General features: G+C 42.6%; 1 protein-coding gene across 1 annotated transcript in view; it reads left to right on the top strand.

Moving 5' to 3' along the window:
* Window positions 1-6248, top strand: part of ANKFN1 (ankyrin repeat and fibronectin type III domain containing 1) — a gene marked incomplete at its 3' end in the record, with an annotated part of 350672 nt that extends 344424 nt beyond the window's left edge. Inside the window, exon 20 of the mRNA XM_079797013.1 lies at window positions 5443-6248. Within this exon, the coding sequence (XP_079653139.1) occupies window positions 5443-6248 (806 nt within the window). The remainder of the gene's footprint in view (window positions 1-5442) is intronic.
* Between the last annotated feature and the right edge of the window lie 6104 nt (window positions 6249-12352).

Here is a 12352-nt window from a genome sequence, read left to right as displayed (position 1 = left end):
CAGGCTAGATATGTCCTCTGCCATTCCACAATTCACGTAGTTCTACAAATAACTCTTCAATTCTCCTTCCACCTTCGTCTGCCCTCTGCTCACAGAATTTTCCCAATGTTTAATCTTCTCTTGGCCCCAGGGTCCTAAGTGGTTCCCCCCTGGCTGTATGAGGGTGGCCTGTCCTAGGCCACAGGAGTGCCAAACTTTCACGTTGGCCAGATGATGGGTTACACACACTCCTTGCTGGGAGGATTTGGCCAATTACATTCAGATTTTATTATTAGCTTAAAATGTGAGCGATCATCATTCTGTTTCTTAAAATATAACTCTCTCTTGGGCCCATTTATTTCTCTGAAGCCAAGATTCCATGGGCTGTGAAACACAAAGATGTGGAGGGCAGCAAATGAAAAATGGAACCCAGTGACAGGGAAACTGTTGAGAGCTGAGAGAAATATTTAGTATCCTATCCCCTCACAAAAACAAAAGCATTTCTGAGCAATGAAATCTATTCCTGCATACTCTATCATCTCCACTAAGGTGATGACTTTTGTTTGGAAACCATTTATGAAAAAAAAAAAAGTCCAATTTAGAAGAGCATCCCCACTGGGTTGCTTACAGGATAAAGTTTGCAACATAATTCCATTCTGTGTGGGTAGGGTTCACTTAACTTCTGAGAATTACAGAGCCTATCACAAGCCTGGCCTCTGGTGCCAGGCCAAGATTCTGTTTTAAGGCCGTTGATTACCTTGGATTTGTCTGTGTATATCTGGAGTGGGTAGTGGGGGATTTGGGGGGGGGGGGGGGGGAGTAGTGGAACTCTTTAACTTACTTTTCTGTGTGGTTTTCAAACATGAAGTACAACTCTTCTGAGTCCATTAAAATTAAGCATCTCCCAAGGACCCAAGGGGGAAAGTTGGCTCCTAGAAAAGGCAGTGCAAGGCAGGGGATGGAATGATTTGGTCCATCACATGGGTATTTTCTCCTCCACTCCTTTTCTGTGGGTATAGTGGTCACAGGCAGCAGTAATTTTTTTTCCGATACTGCTATTTCTCCTACTGACGCATGGGTGAGGCAACAGAGGGGAGTGGGGCGTTGTTTCCTTCCGATGCATTTGAAGATTATCCTGAGCTTCCTGGTAGCCTTTTCCCAGATGACGTTAAGAACACTATGGCATAAACTAAACAGCCTGAAAATTCAACAGAAACCTGAAGATGCTATTTCTCTTGGAAAATTACAAGGTGAACAAACCCTGGAGGTTCTACCCAAGGCCTGATGAGAGATTTATTAAAATTCTTTATGTACAAATTGTTTAAATTCTACTTAAACACGGTGGGAATAGAATCAATGAAGCACAAAAGAAATAAAAATTTGGACAGAGATACATTAAAAATGTGAAGATACATTTTTAGAACAAATGCTGCTTATTGTTCCTTTCTTTCTGTCTTGCCATGGCCCCTGCTTTTAAGAGAAAAGCAATAGCTTTTAAATCAATTATTCTTTCCTGAAATGTCATCTCTCCATAACGCCCTCAAAATCCACATCAACTCTACCCTGCTGTTGTTGGCCTGATCCACAGAGCCCAGGAGTTGCAACACCCATTACAATGGCAAGAAAGCCAAGCTTCCTAAGCCAGCACTAATACTATGGGCAGAACTTTCATCAAACAGCTCCTGGGTCAACCAGAGGGAAACCAAGGTTCTACCAGTGCTAGCCTGCCCAGTGGGCCCTCTAAAGGAAACCGAGGAGCACAACCAGGTTTATTAAAATAACAACTGGGCAAGGCACCTCCAATGCTTAATGGAGCATATGGCTGGATCTGGGGATGGAAGCTGCACTTTGCATTCTTTTCCAGGAAGGGAGGGAGTGCAGTGGCCTAAGTCCTTGGAAACTCCTCAGTGCCCTGGCTGGCATCCTGGAGATTGTTCTGGGAGGGGTATCCCACTCTAAGCAATAGGTTCCACTAAGTCTTATAATAAACAATACAACCACCATGGAAGTCAAATATTTAGATTCCCACTGGAACAGTGTTTCCCAAGTGTGGGTCCATGAACGTGTAAGATAATATTTACCACTCCATACCCAAGCCCTTTTTCATCTCCTTCCTGGGTTACTACAGTTATAACTAGCTCTTCTCTTGATTTATTCCTAGCTCCCTTGCTCCTCAAAGCTACAGTAAAGAAGTTACATCATTTACTAAGGCAATGCCAAATCTAGGTTGAGAAATACAGTACCAGACTAGGTCATCGCCAACACAAAACACCATACAAGAGATTGTTGTTCTCTTTTATTATTAACAGCATTCTCACAGCAAAATCTTGAAGTTTATCAGATTACTGATTTGTATTTTAATGAGCCACCTTTTGATATATTTTCTAGTTTTTCTCTGCTTAAAGTTGGAAAGGATCTCAATAATATTGACACCTTCTGTTTATAAAGCACTTAAAGTATTTTTAACAAACTAATTTAATCCTCATAAAACCTATGGAAGGTAGGCAACATAATTACCTATAGGCTACAGATGAAGAAAGGTTCAGAGGGGCTAAGTGATTTGCTCAAGATCATATACACAGCGGAGTGTAAGACAGGACTTTGGTCCAGGTTTACCTAATTTTAAGACAATTGTTCTTTCTGCTATAACTGGGCTGACTCACCAAGTCAAATATAAAACTAAATGATTCGGGTGACTGTTTTCAGGAATTTCTATGGCAAATTAAGTAACTTAGCTCTTTTTGGGCCGCTTTCAGTATTTTTTTTAAGAGGCCAAATTTTGCCACTCTTTATGCTCCCAGATTTCAATATTGGTTTCAGTTTCAATTCAACACAACACATTTTACTGAGAGCTTTGAATGTACCAAATACAGCACAAGAAGCTAATAATACAATGATGATTCAGTCACTGTCTAGTTAAGAGGTCCTCTCAGTCTGCTCACATGTGCAAGTTCAGATTAGATGATCTGGGAAATACAGAAGATCCTACACTTCCCTTAGCTTGACTCCTTCTTTAGTCTATTCCTTCACTGACTGACTTCTGTAACATTTGCTAAGCAGAGATGAATAAGACACAGGCATGCTGGATAGAGTTCATAATTCACTGAGGTTGGTAAATAAGCTAGTGAATAATTTATAATAAACCTTGATAAATACAGCAACAGAGATATAAATAAAATGCTATAAAAGCCAAGAGAAATGAGCAACCAACTCCACCTGGGGAAATCAGCACAGGATCTTCCTGAGAGACTAAGTCTTAAAACATGATGGTCTGTTGAAATATTGTAATATCAGCCCTTTAAAGTACGCCTTCATATCAGCCCTTTAAAGTACGCCTCCTGAAAACAATAAATGTTCACTATTTGTAGGCTGACAGGTCAAAGTGCAAACTCCTTTCAGAGTGTTTAACCTGTGGTCTGGAAATAGAAAAAAGGTGTCACAAACTCCTCAGCATTTGCTCCTAGTTATAGTCATTTTTCTTGACAGACTTCTAGTGGGTTGAATGGTAGGCCCCAAAAAGCTATGTTCCTGTCCTAACCCTCAGAACCTGTGAATGTGACCTTATTTGGAAAAACAGTCTTTGAAGGTGTAATTAAGAGCCTTAAGATGAGATCAACCTGGATTATCCAGGTAGACCCTAAATCCAATGAGGAGTGTCCTTATAAGAAAAAGAAGAGAGTCGACATGAAGATAGATGCAGAGATTAGAGTGATGCAGCCACAAGGAATGCCACCAGAAGCTGGAGGAGGCAAGAAAGTTCTCCCCTGCAGCCTCCAAGGTGTAGTGCTGCAGACACCGTGAGTTCAGCCTTCCGGCTTCCAGAGCTGTGGGAGAATAAATGTCTATTGTCTTAAGCCACCGTGTGTGATTATTTGCTACAGCAGCCACAGGAAAGTAATACAAGACCTAATGATTCTCTAGCAGCAGCAATGTCAAGACACTCTTACTAAGAACTTAATATAACTGAACAAAGTGGGTTAGATGAGCCAAGTCCAACTCCTCAGGAAGCTTCCACGGAAAGCCATGCAAATACTAAGGTAAATGGCAGTATAGCAGCTCTTTGGAGGGAGACATATCTGCATATGGGTTCCTATTCTGTCATTTAATCAACTACATGAATGAGAAAACTGAGTAAGCCCAAGGCTCAATAGTCTTACCTGCAAAACAGGAATAGTTGTAAGCATTAAATAAGATAAAGTGCCTAGAAGAGTTAGCATAATGACGGGCCCACAGTTCTTGTTATTACTATTATGGACACAAAAGAATACATGTGGACAGCTGAACAGACACAGTGATCAGATAAATAGAGAAGTTCAACTCAAGTTAATTACCAGTTCTTTGCATGGATTGCCTGGATCGGCTGTGCAGGAGACAGCCAATCAATGATTCTCTCTCATCATTGATGTTTCTATCTCTCTCCCTCTCCCTTCCTCTCTGAAATCAGTAAAAATAATATTTTTTAAAAATTTACTAAAGTCCATTTTTAAATCTTATGGGATTGTCTCAGATTTGTAGATTAGAGAGTTCTTCTTTTTAAGTGCACTTGCGTGTTTTCAAAATTAGCATATATTTATCAAGTACCTATTATGGGCTGAGTTCTATGGGAAATTCAAAGGATTTTAAGACAGTCCTTGCCCTACAGAAATATACAACCTGATTGGGGGAAAGCATATAAATAATTGGTGCATGCAATGACAATTGCCTATAGAATTAAACTTGTGGCTCCCTTATGGTCATCACAGCATGCACTTCAAGGTTTGTTTTTGTCTCTGATTTTGCTTGTTTTTTGTTTTGGCCTTACTTCCCCCCCCCCCCCCCTTTTAAACACCTTACAACGTGGTGTTTACACACATAATCAATTTACTTTTTACAGTCACCCTTAGTAAGTTCTATTATCATCCCCATGTTACAGATAAGAAAACTGAAGCTCTAAGAAGCTAAGTAACTTCCCCAAGACCACAGGTGGAGGAAGGCTAGGATTTGAAACCAGGTTTTCCGGACTTCAGCCACTGTACTGCCTCCCTGTCTTCCGTTCCCCCTTTTAAGTTCTAGCAAAAACAAAACAAAAAACCTTATATCTGAAGGATAGGTAATGACAAACGAGTAACATCCATCTGTGTCATCCTCTCTACACATGCCCAAGGGGTAATAAAATCGTCTGTGGGGAACGAGGACACATTGTCCCCCTGACGCTGTCCAGGTGAACCTGTTAGAATCCCTCTCCTTCCTTTCCCCCGAAGCACAGGACCCACTACATCTCTTACAGAGAGCCCTACGCACAACGAAAATTGTTCAAAATTACTTAATAATTTCAGGAGGTGAGAGCAAACCGTTAAATGAAGCCCAGGGCCCTTCTAGGCTTGGGAGGAGGGGAGGGGGAGGGGTTCTCAAACTGCTGTACACGGACTCTGTGCCCGCGAAGCACCCCCAGCCAAGCCTTTTTCTTTCTCCTAACCTCAGCAGATTCGCAGCCCTGCTCTGATGAAGAAGGCTGCTCGGAAGTCTTCCTCCCCACCGACAGTGACTACGACTCCAGCGACGCCCTGAGCCCCCGAGACCTGGACCTGGTGTACCTGTCCTCGCACGACATCGCCCAGCAGGCTCTCAGCGGCCTGAGCGGCAGTGCCCCCGACGTCCTGCAGGTGCACGACATGAAGTCTTCAACCGGGTCGGACCAGGACCCCCAGGGCCAGGGTCCGGGCCCGGACCCAGACCACGCGTGTGCCGAGTTCCTCCACGGCCTGACCCTCACGGGCTTCGGGCCCAAGAACCACGCCAAGATGGCTCCGGGCGCGCGACCGCCGCCGCTGGGCTTCCTGGGAAAGCGGAAGCCGGCCAAGCACCAGCACTACGGAGGCTTCAGCCGGCACCACCGCTGGCTGCGCATGCACAGTGAGACGCAGTCGCTCTCGCTCTCCGAGGGCGTTTACACGCCGCACCTGTCCCGGGCCGGCGACCTGGCCCAGCAGCCCGGGGAGGCTGAGCGGCTCGGCTCTACCGCCGATGGGCCGCGGGGCCTGGCTCTGACCCACGCTGCGAGCCTCCCTGAGGGGCGGCAGAGCATCCTCCAGGACCCGAGGCCTTCCATGCACCGCCTCTACGTGGAGCCGTACCCCGAGGCCCTGGTGGACAGGGACGCGAAGTCCTGGGCCAGCTTGAGGCCACCTCCTGGGGGCCACTCCCGCCTGCCCAGCCCCACCCGCCCAGAGAGGAGCCCGGAGGCTCCGGCCACCTCCCAGGTGTCAGAAATACTCAGCAGCATGCTTTAGGGAGGCCACGATCGGCTGTGCATCATTCCACAGCAAGTCCCTGCATTTTCTATCACCCAGCCTGCCCCCACCGTGTCCCCACCCATTTTCAAATGGTTCGAATGTTAAAAAAAAAAAAATCCAAAGGTTACAGGTTCAAGGCTCCCCCATTTTTTTTATTTAAGAGTAGAGTTGGGGTAAAGGCGAGAGTTGCCAGTGTCATTCCCAGTTCAGCCTACAAAAGGCATAGAGGAGCTTTTGTAGGAACATAGAGTCCTGGACGTAACCGTTCCAACATGCCTCCTTTTTGGTGGCACCTGTGACTAAGGTAGGGCAGCCCAACGAGCCACCCTCAGTTCTGCAGCTGGCTTTGTAATCTGACCCCTGGGTTTAGGGCTCTTTCCTGAATCTGTGATTGATAGGAGGAGTCCTACAGATGAAAATAAGACTGGCATTGTTTTTGTCTCCATTCCAAAGCTTTAAACGAGTTTGGGGGAAAGGAGCCCAGGTTGTACCTCTAGGGCACAGGGTCAAGTGGACGTGTCCTGGGTTCCCTGTCAGCACTGATCGGATTGAGGAAGCCTTGGACAGGCCTTTTCTTCACTTAGTGCCGTGTGGAAACCACCAGAAACAAAAGTAGAGGATGGTTCTCTTCTAGCTCTGTCTTGCAAAGATAGAATAAGGCGGGAAGCAGCCCTTCCTGCACACTCAGCTCCCATTCAAGCATGAAAAGGGGCTGTATATTATTCCAGGGTGCAAGAAGAGGGGTGAGTTAAGTGAAAGCCTGGATTGTAGTCAAGATAAGAGACGGGAGAAAGACATGAGCAAAAATGTATTTTCTTTACAATCCTAAAATTATTAAGTCTATGGGGGCTGTGTTTCTGAAAATGATCATGGATCTGCTCCAGATTTCTTAGGTGATGGAATTGTCATTGAACGAGAAGGTGCCCTGCAGATATGGTCAAGGCAATGATGAAGTCTTTACAGTCACACAGACACATCTACTCACCCCCGCGTCACAAGCCACAGGACAGATTGTCCAGGGCTTGGGTTGCTGCCTCCTCTTTTTAATCCACCCTTTCCAAAGTCAGTTTTACACTGACATCAGCTGGTCCATGGGCCTCAGGGAAAATCTTTCCTTGGAAGACCCCGCCAGTGGCTCCAAGGCTGTGCTCAAAGACACCTGAAAATCCTGGTTTGGTCTCATTGTCTCCCACCTGTGTTTCTCACAAAGGAGAAACCCAAATCAAAGAGAAATCACACTGCATATTCAAAAAGGCATGATGAGCCTTCCCTTGTGTCCTGGAGTCAAGACCCATTCAGTTCCCTGATATTCTAAATGGTCCTTTTCCGCTTCATCGGCATTTTGGTTAAATATTGCTCTTTATGGCCCTACTCCTATGCTCACGGTTCTACCATCTGTCCTCATGGGAAGTCATACGAAGTCCCCTGTTCACAATGTTATTCCAGTCCCTTCCATTTTTGAAACATTTGATTTAAACATAAATAATTATCCTGGTGCAAAGGTACAGATTTGGCCCATGGCCTATGGTCATTAGAAAACTAAAGTCCAGAGCTCAGTCTTTTTTTTCTTAAAGAGATTTTATACTCAATCAACCTCCCAAAGAATCTGATCGGAATCACTGCAACTCCTTTTCCATGCCTGGGAGAATTTTAAAAGGCAGTTTTCTTCTTTCTGAGTGAATTCTATGTGTATGGAGTGTTAGAGCTAGAAGGAACCATAAAATTAGTCTAAGTCCTGGCATTTACAGATGATGCAATTAAGCCCCAGAGTGGTTAAGTGACTTATTCAAAGTCGAAGAGCTAGTTTAGTCTCAGAGTTAGGTTCAGAACCCAGAACCATCCTCTTCATAGCAGGCTCTCCCATTGGGAATTGGCACAGACCAACTCTTGTCTATGGGCTACTTAACTATTTTCCGATCATCTATCTACTTCTAATTCCAAATTCAACGTTTTTTCTCAACCTGTTATCTAATAGGTTTCCAATATCACAGAGCTCCTTGTTGCCAGGAAATTCAAATTTCATATAATAAACATTTAAGCTAATTAACTAAAATGCAAATTTGGGGGAAATGTCATTTAAAATTACATACCATTTTATTCCTATCGAATAACAAAAAATGACAGCCACCTGCATCATTGTTTATTTATTCCTAATTATAAGATAGATTATAAGATAGATTGTATATGTTCAACAGGGTGAGATGAGATGCTGGAATTGTCAAGAACTAAGAAACCAAATGATTCTCTGATCATGACCTGTCTGGTGGCATGGAAAGAAGTTTGTGACTGTGAATTAGAAGGAAGGCATTTGACAGGCAGCAAGAGCAGAAACTGACCCCTCCGTGGGCCCCTCAATTGGTCAGCAAGCTCTGGCATACTGGATCAAATAATGACTCATGAAGTGAAATTGCATTAAATCCAAATGCACTAATTAATACTTAGGACACGGGGTTATTTCTTCAACTTCTCTGAGAAAAATAAATGCGCACCCGTGAAATGAATAATGCACATTAGGTTTAAATGGGCTTGCTTAATCAACTTGAAAATGCATTTTCCTAGCACTACAGTACTCCTATATAAAAGTGGGTGGTATATCCTCAGTAATTAGCTATTTGTTCAAATAGCTTCCCTCCACCTGTACCTTGTGAGCTTAGTTTAACTTAATTCATTCTCGTGAGTGAAAATTGTGTTCTCTAATTCACAGTCTTTTATTCACTTGGCCAGTCTTCTCATTATGGAAACTTGACAATATATGAGGATTTTTTGTTTGGTTTTATTATGGTTTGGTTTGGTTTGATTTGATTTGGGATATGATGGACATTTCACTTTAATTCTTCTTAAGTCCAACCTGGGAGCCTCTGGAGGAAACTTTCCTATCCCAGGTCTTCTTTTCCATGGTTTTTCTAACATTCTTAATTCTCACCAGTATTAGCCAGCTCTCATCATTTGTGAAAATCCTCAAAAATCATTGACCGAGACCCTCCCACACATCGCTCTCTATTCTAAGTCCTACAGAGAACTAAAGAATCAAGTGTAAAATGCATTCCCAGGCTACAAGGAGCTCACAGTCTGATATGAGTGTAGCCATCATCACCATACATCTCCCCAATGTCTTCGAAGAGGCAGGAGCCTGTCCCCTCAGCCTGGCCGACATAGCACATGTTGGGCCAGACATCTTTGATTTCACTCTCACTGTCTAATCATAAGGATAGCAGCCTGGAAAATGAAAGTCTTTGATGTGTATGCTTGCAACCATTTAAAAGGCTATCACATCCTCTTAATTGGGGAGGATATCTGGGAGAGAGTAATTTTAAATGTTCACTCCAGGGAATGAGTATTTTAAGAAGTGGGTACTTAAGGATGAGACCCATTTCGTTTTAAGAACATTCACTGATGCTCAAAGCAATAATTACTCTGGAGAAAATGGCTCCATTTGGTTTGAAAGTTGAAGCCAATTAGTAATAATATTCCTCCAGCCCCCATTCCTGAAGGATCCCAAAGCACTTTATGAAAAGCAATGACTGGAGCCTTGTTGTACTCCCCTAAAAAGACCTTGTCTGGGAGCCACCTGGCAAACACCTACCCCATCCTTGCCAGGAGATCATGCCAGACAAGTGGAAAGAGGACTGGCCTCTCATTCATTGTTATCCTGCCTCATGAATGTGCACCCTGGTAAGGGTTGAACTCTTCATTTGAAGACAGTCTTAGACAAGGAGGCATACCGGAAAATCCCAACTCCTTGGCCTCCTCTTGTTCTTCATACTCTACCCAAGATATACTCACTTTCTCTTGAAGAACTATCAACTCAAGATCTGTAGTGCATTTAATTTCCCTAGTTATGTCAACAGCATACAGAATTCACTGGCTTCTTAAAATTGACACTTGTTAGAAAGATGATTCTATTATCATACAGCTCTCTCAACTTTGTATAGCAGAGCTACAACAGGGAGTGCGCATCTCATGGTATATTTGTTTATTGAACTACTAGAGGCCCAGTGCACGAAATGTGTGCACTTGGGGGGTCCCTCAGCCCCGGCCTGCACCCTATCACAGTCCGGGAGCCCTCAGGGGATGTCCACCTGCCGTGGAGGCGGGAGAAGCACCTGCCACAGCCGCTTTGCTTGCCAGCCATGAGCCTGGCTTCTGGCTGAGCAGCGCTCCCCCTGTGGAAGCGCACTGACCACCAGGAGGCAACTCCTGCATTGAGCATCTGCCCCCTGGTGGTCAGTGCGCGTCATAGTGACCGGTCGTCCGCCGTTCGGCCGATTTGCATATTAGCCTTTTATTATATAGGATAACATACTCATTAGAGAGGGTAGTTATAGATTTACAAGAGAACACTCTCAGAGAATTGAAAGTGCAACCTTTTCACTTTATAAAGTCTAAATATTTTTTCAGATGATTCAATAAAGCAAATCTGAATTATTTTTCCTGGTGATACCTTTAAGGGAGCTATCCAGAAAGCAGTGATACCTCTTCACAGGTAGCAGGGTGAACAAGGAAAAAAACTTGTTTCTTTGTGGGTCACCTCTCCTAAGATGTTCAAACACATGGCTCATGACTGTTAAGCTAAACTTCAGTGCGGCCTTACAAACAACAAGGGTAGTGTATTTGAAACTATGTTGTACAGTTTGGAAACTTATTCTGAGATCTTAATTCAGAGTTTTTCTGAGGTGTTGAACTTTGCCATTAGCAAAAAGTATTTTTAGAAAAATCCATTGACTGTTTATGAAGCACTGATTTTGCCATATTTCAGGTCTCTGGTTTTTCCACTACATCTGCACACAGTAGTTATATTTGGGAGTTTTTTCAATTATTTCTTTTATTTCCATTAATAATGAATTTTTAAAATGGTTAATCAAAAGGATAGTTGGTTTTTTTTAACAGTCATATAAAGTAGACTGTGAAAATATGCTGTTTTGATAAAGGAAGTAGGAGGCTTGTTGTTGTTTTAAATATTATCTTAGGATCTTTCCCCTCCAGATATATACACTTTTTCATTTTGGCAAAAGCCAATATTTAACTTAGTGGCAAATGTTATAAAGCTGTTAGTTAATGCTCTTTGCTCCTCTTCCTCCAGTCCATGACATGAAAGTCTAAATATGCTTCCACAGCAACCACCATCCAGTAGCTGATTTAGTAAAACCAAATTTGGAAAATTATTGTGTTAAGTCACTCTGAGTTGCTGTGTTACTTCTTGCCCTGTAACAAACCAGATGTTTGAGGGTTTCCTATGTATGTGGTCACAAGCATCAGTGTAATGTTTGTGATGGAAATAGAATTAAAGAAGTGTGTGTGTGTGTGTGTGTGTGTGTGTGCCCGTGCGCGCGTGTGTAGTGGGGAAGGGGTGTTTCATAGAAAAAAGTAATTTAAGTGACATTCTATTAGGCAGTGTTTAATTGCTTCCTGCCTAATGTGTACATAGTAATTTGGCTGATTATTGGTTATTCAGAATCTATTGTATCTTGTTGCTATGAATGCAACGAAGTGTATGTAAAAGTTTAGACTTCAGTATGTTATCTGCACAATTTTGTGTGCTTTAAACCTCTGTAAATGTACAGATGAATCATGATGTACTATGTGTTAAATGTGACTTTTGATCTTGAAACAATAATATTTTATAGTATTTTACAAACTATTGGGAAATTTTAAAAGGATATTGTAAATGGCCAGTACCCTCAATGAAAAACAATACTGGAAAAAATGCATGCCTCTCCAACATACCAATTTATAACAAGAGGTCAGAGGTTAACAAGAATTAAGATAATTTTTCTAATGGCAAGTATTTTTGATAATTTCTTACTGCCTAATTGTATTTGAAAGAAAATTTGTCAGCAGAAGAAATCTCAGCTATTAGAGGGGATGACTTTGTTTCCTAAGCATTAAGTAATACTAATGTACTTTATGTCTAACCTGATGTTGTTGAAATCTAATTCAAGGGTGAAGAAGTAAAAAATATTTTCGATTCTTCATAGAATTTTTGCTGCTTAAAGGACAATTTCCAAGCCCTTTGTCTTCAGTGTGGAGAAATGTCAATTAAATAATAAACTAATAGAATTGTCAGTACTTGGCTTAACTGATAGTTTTTACAAGTCTTAATA

The sequence above is a fragment of the Cnephaeus nilssonii genome (assembly GCF_951640355.1).
Source record: "Cnephaeus nilssonii genome assembly, chromosome: 19".
NCBI classification, from domain to species: Eukaryota; Metazoa; Chordata; class Mammalia; order Chiroptera; family Vespertilionidae; genus Cnephaeus; species Cnephaeus nilssonii.
This window is presented reverse-complemented; position numbering and strand designations above follow the sequence as displayed.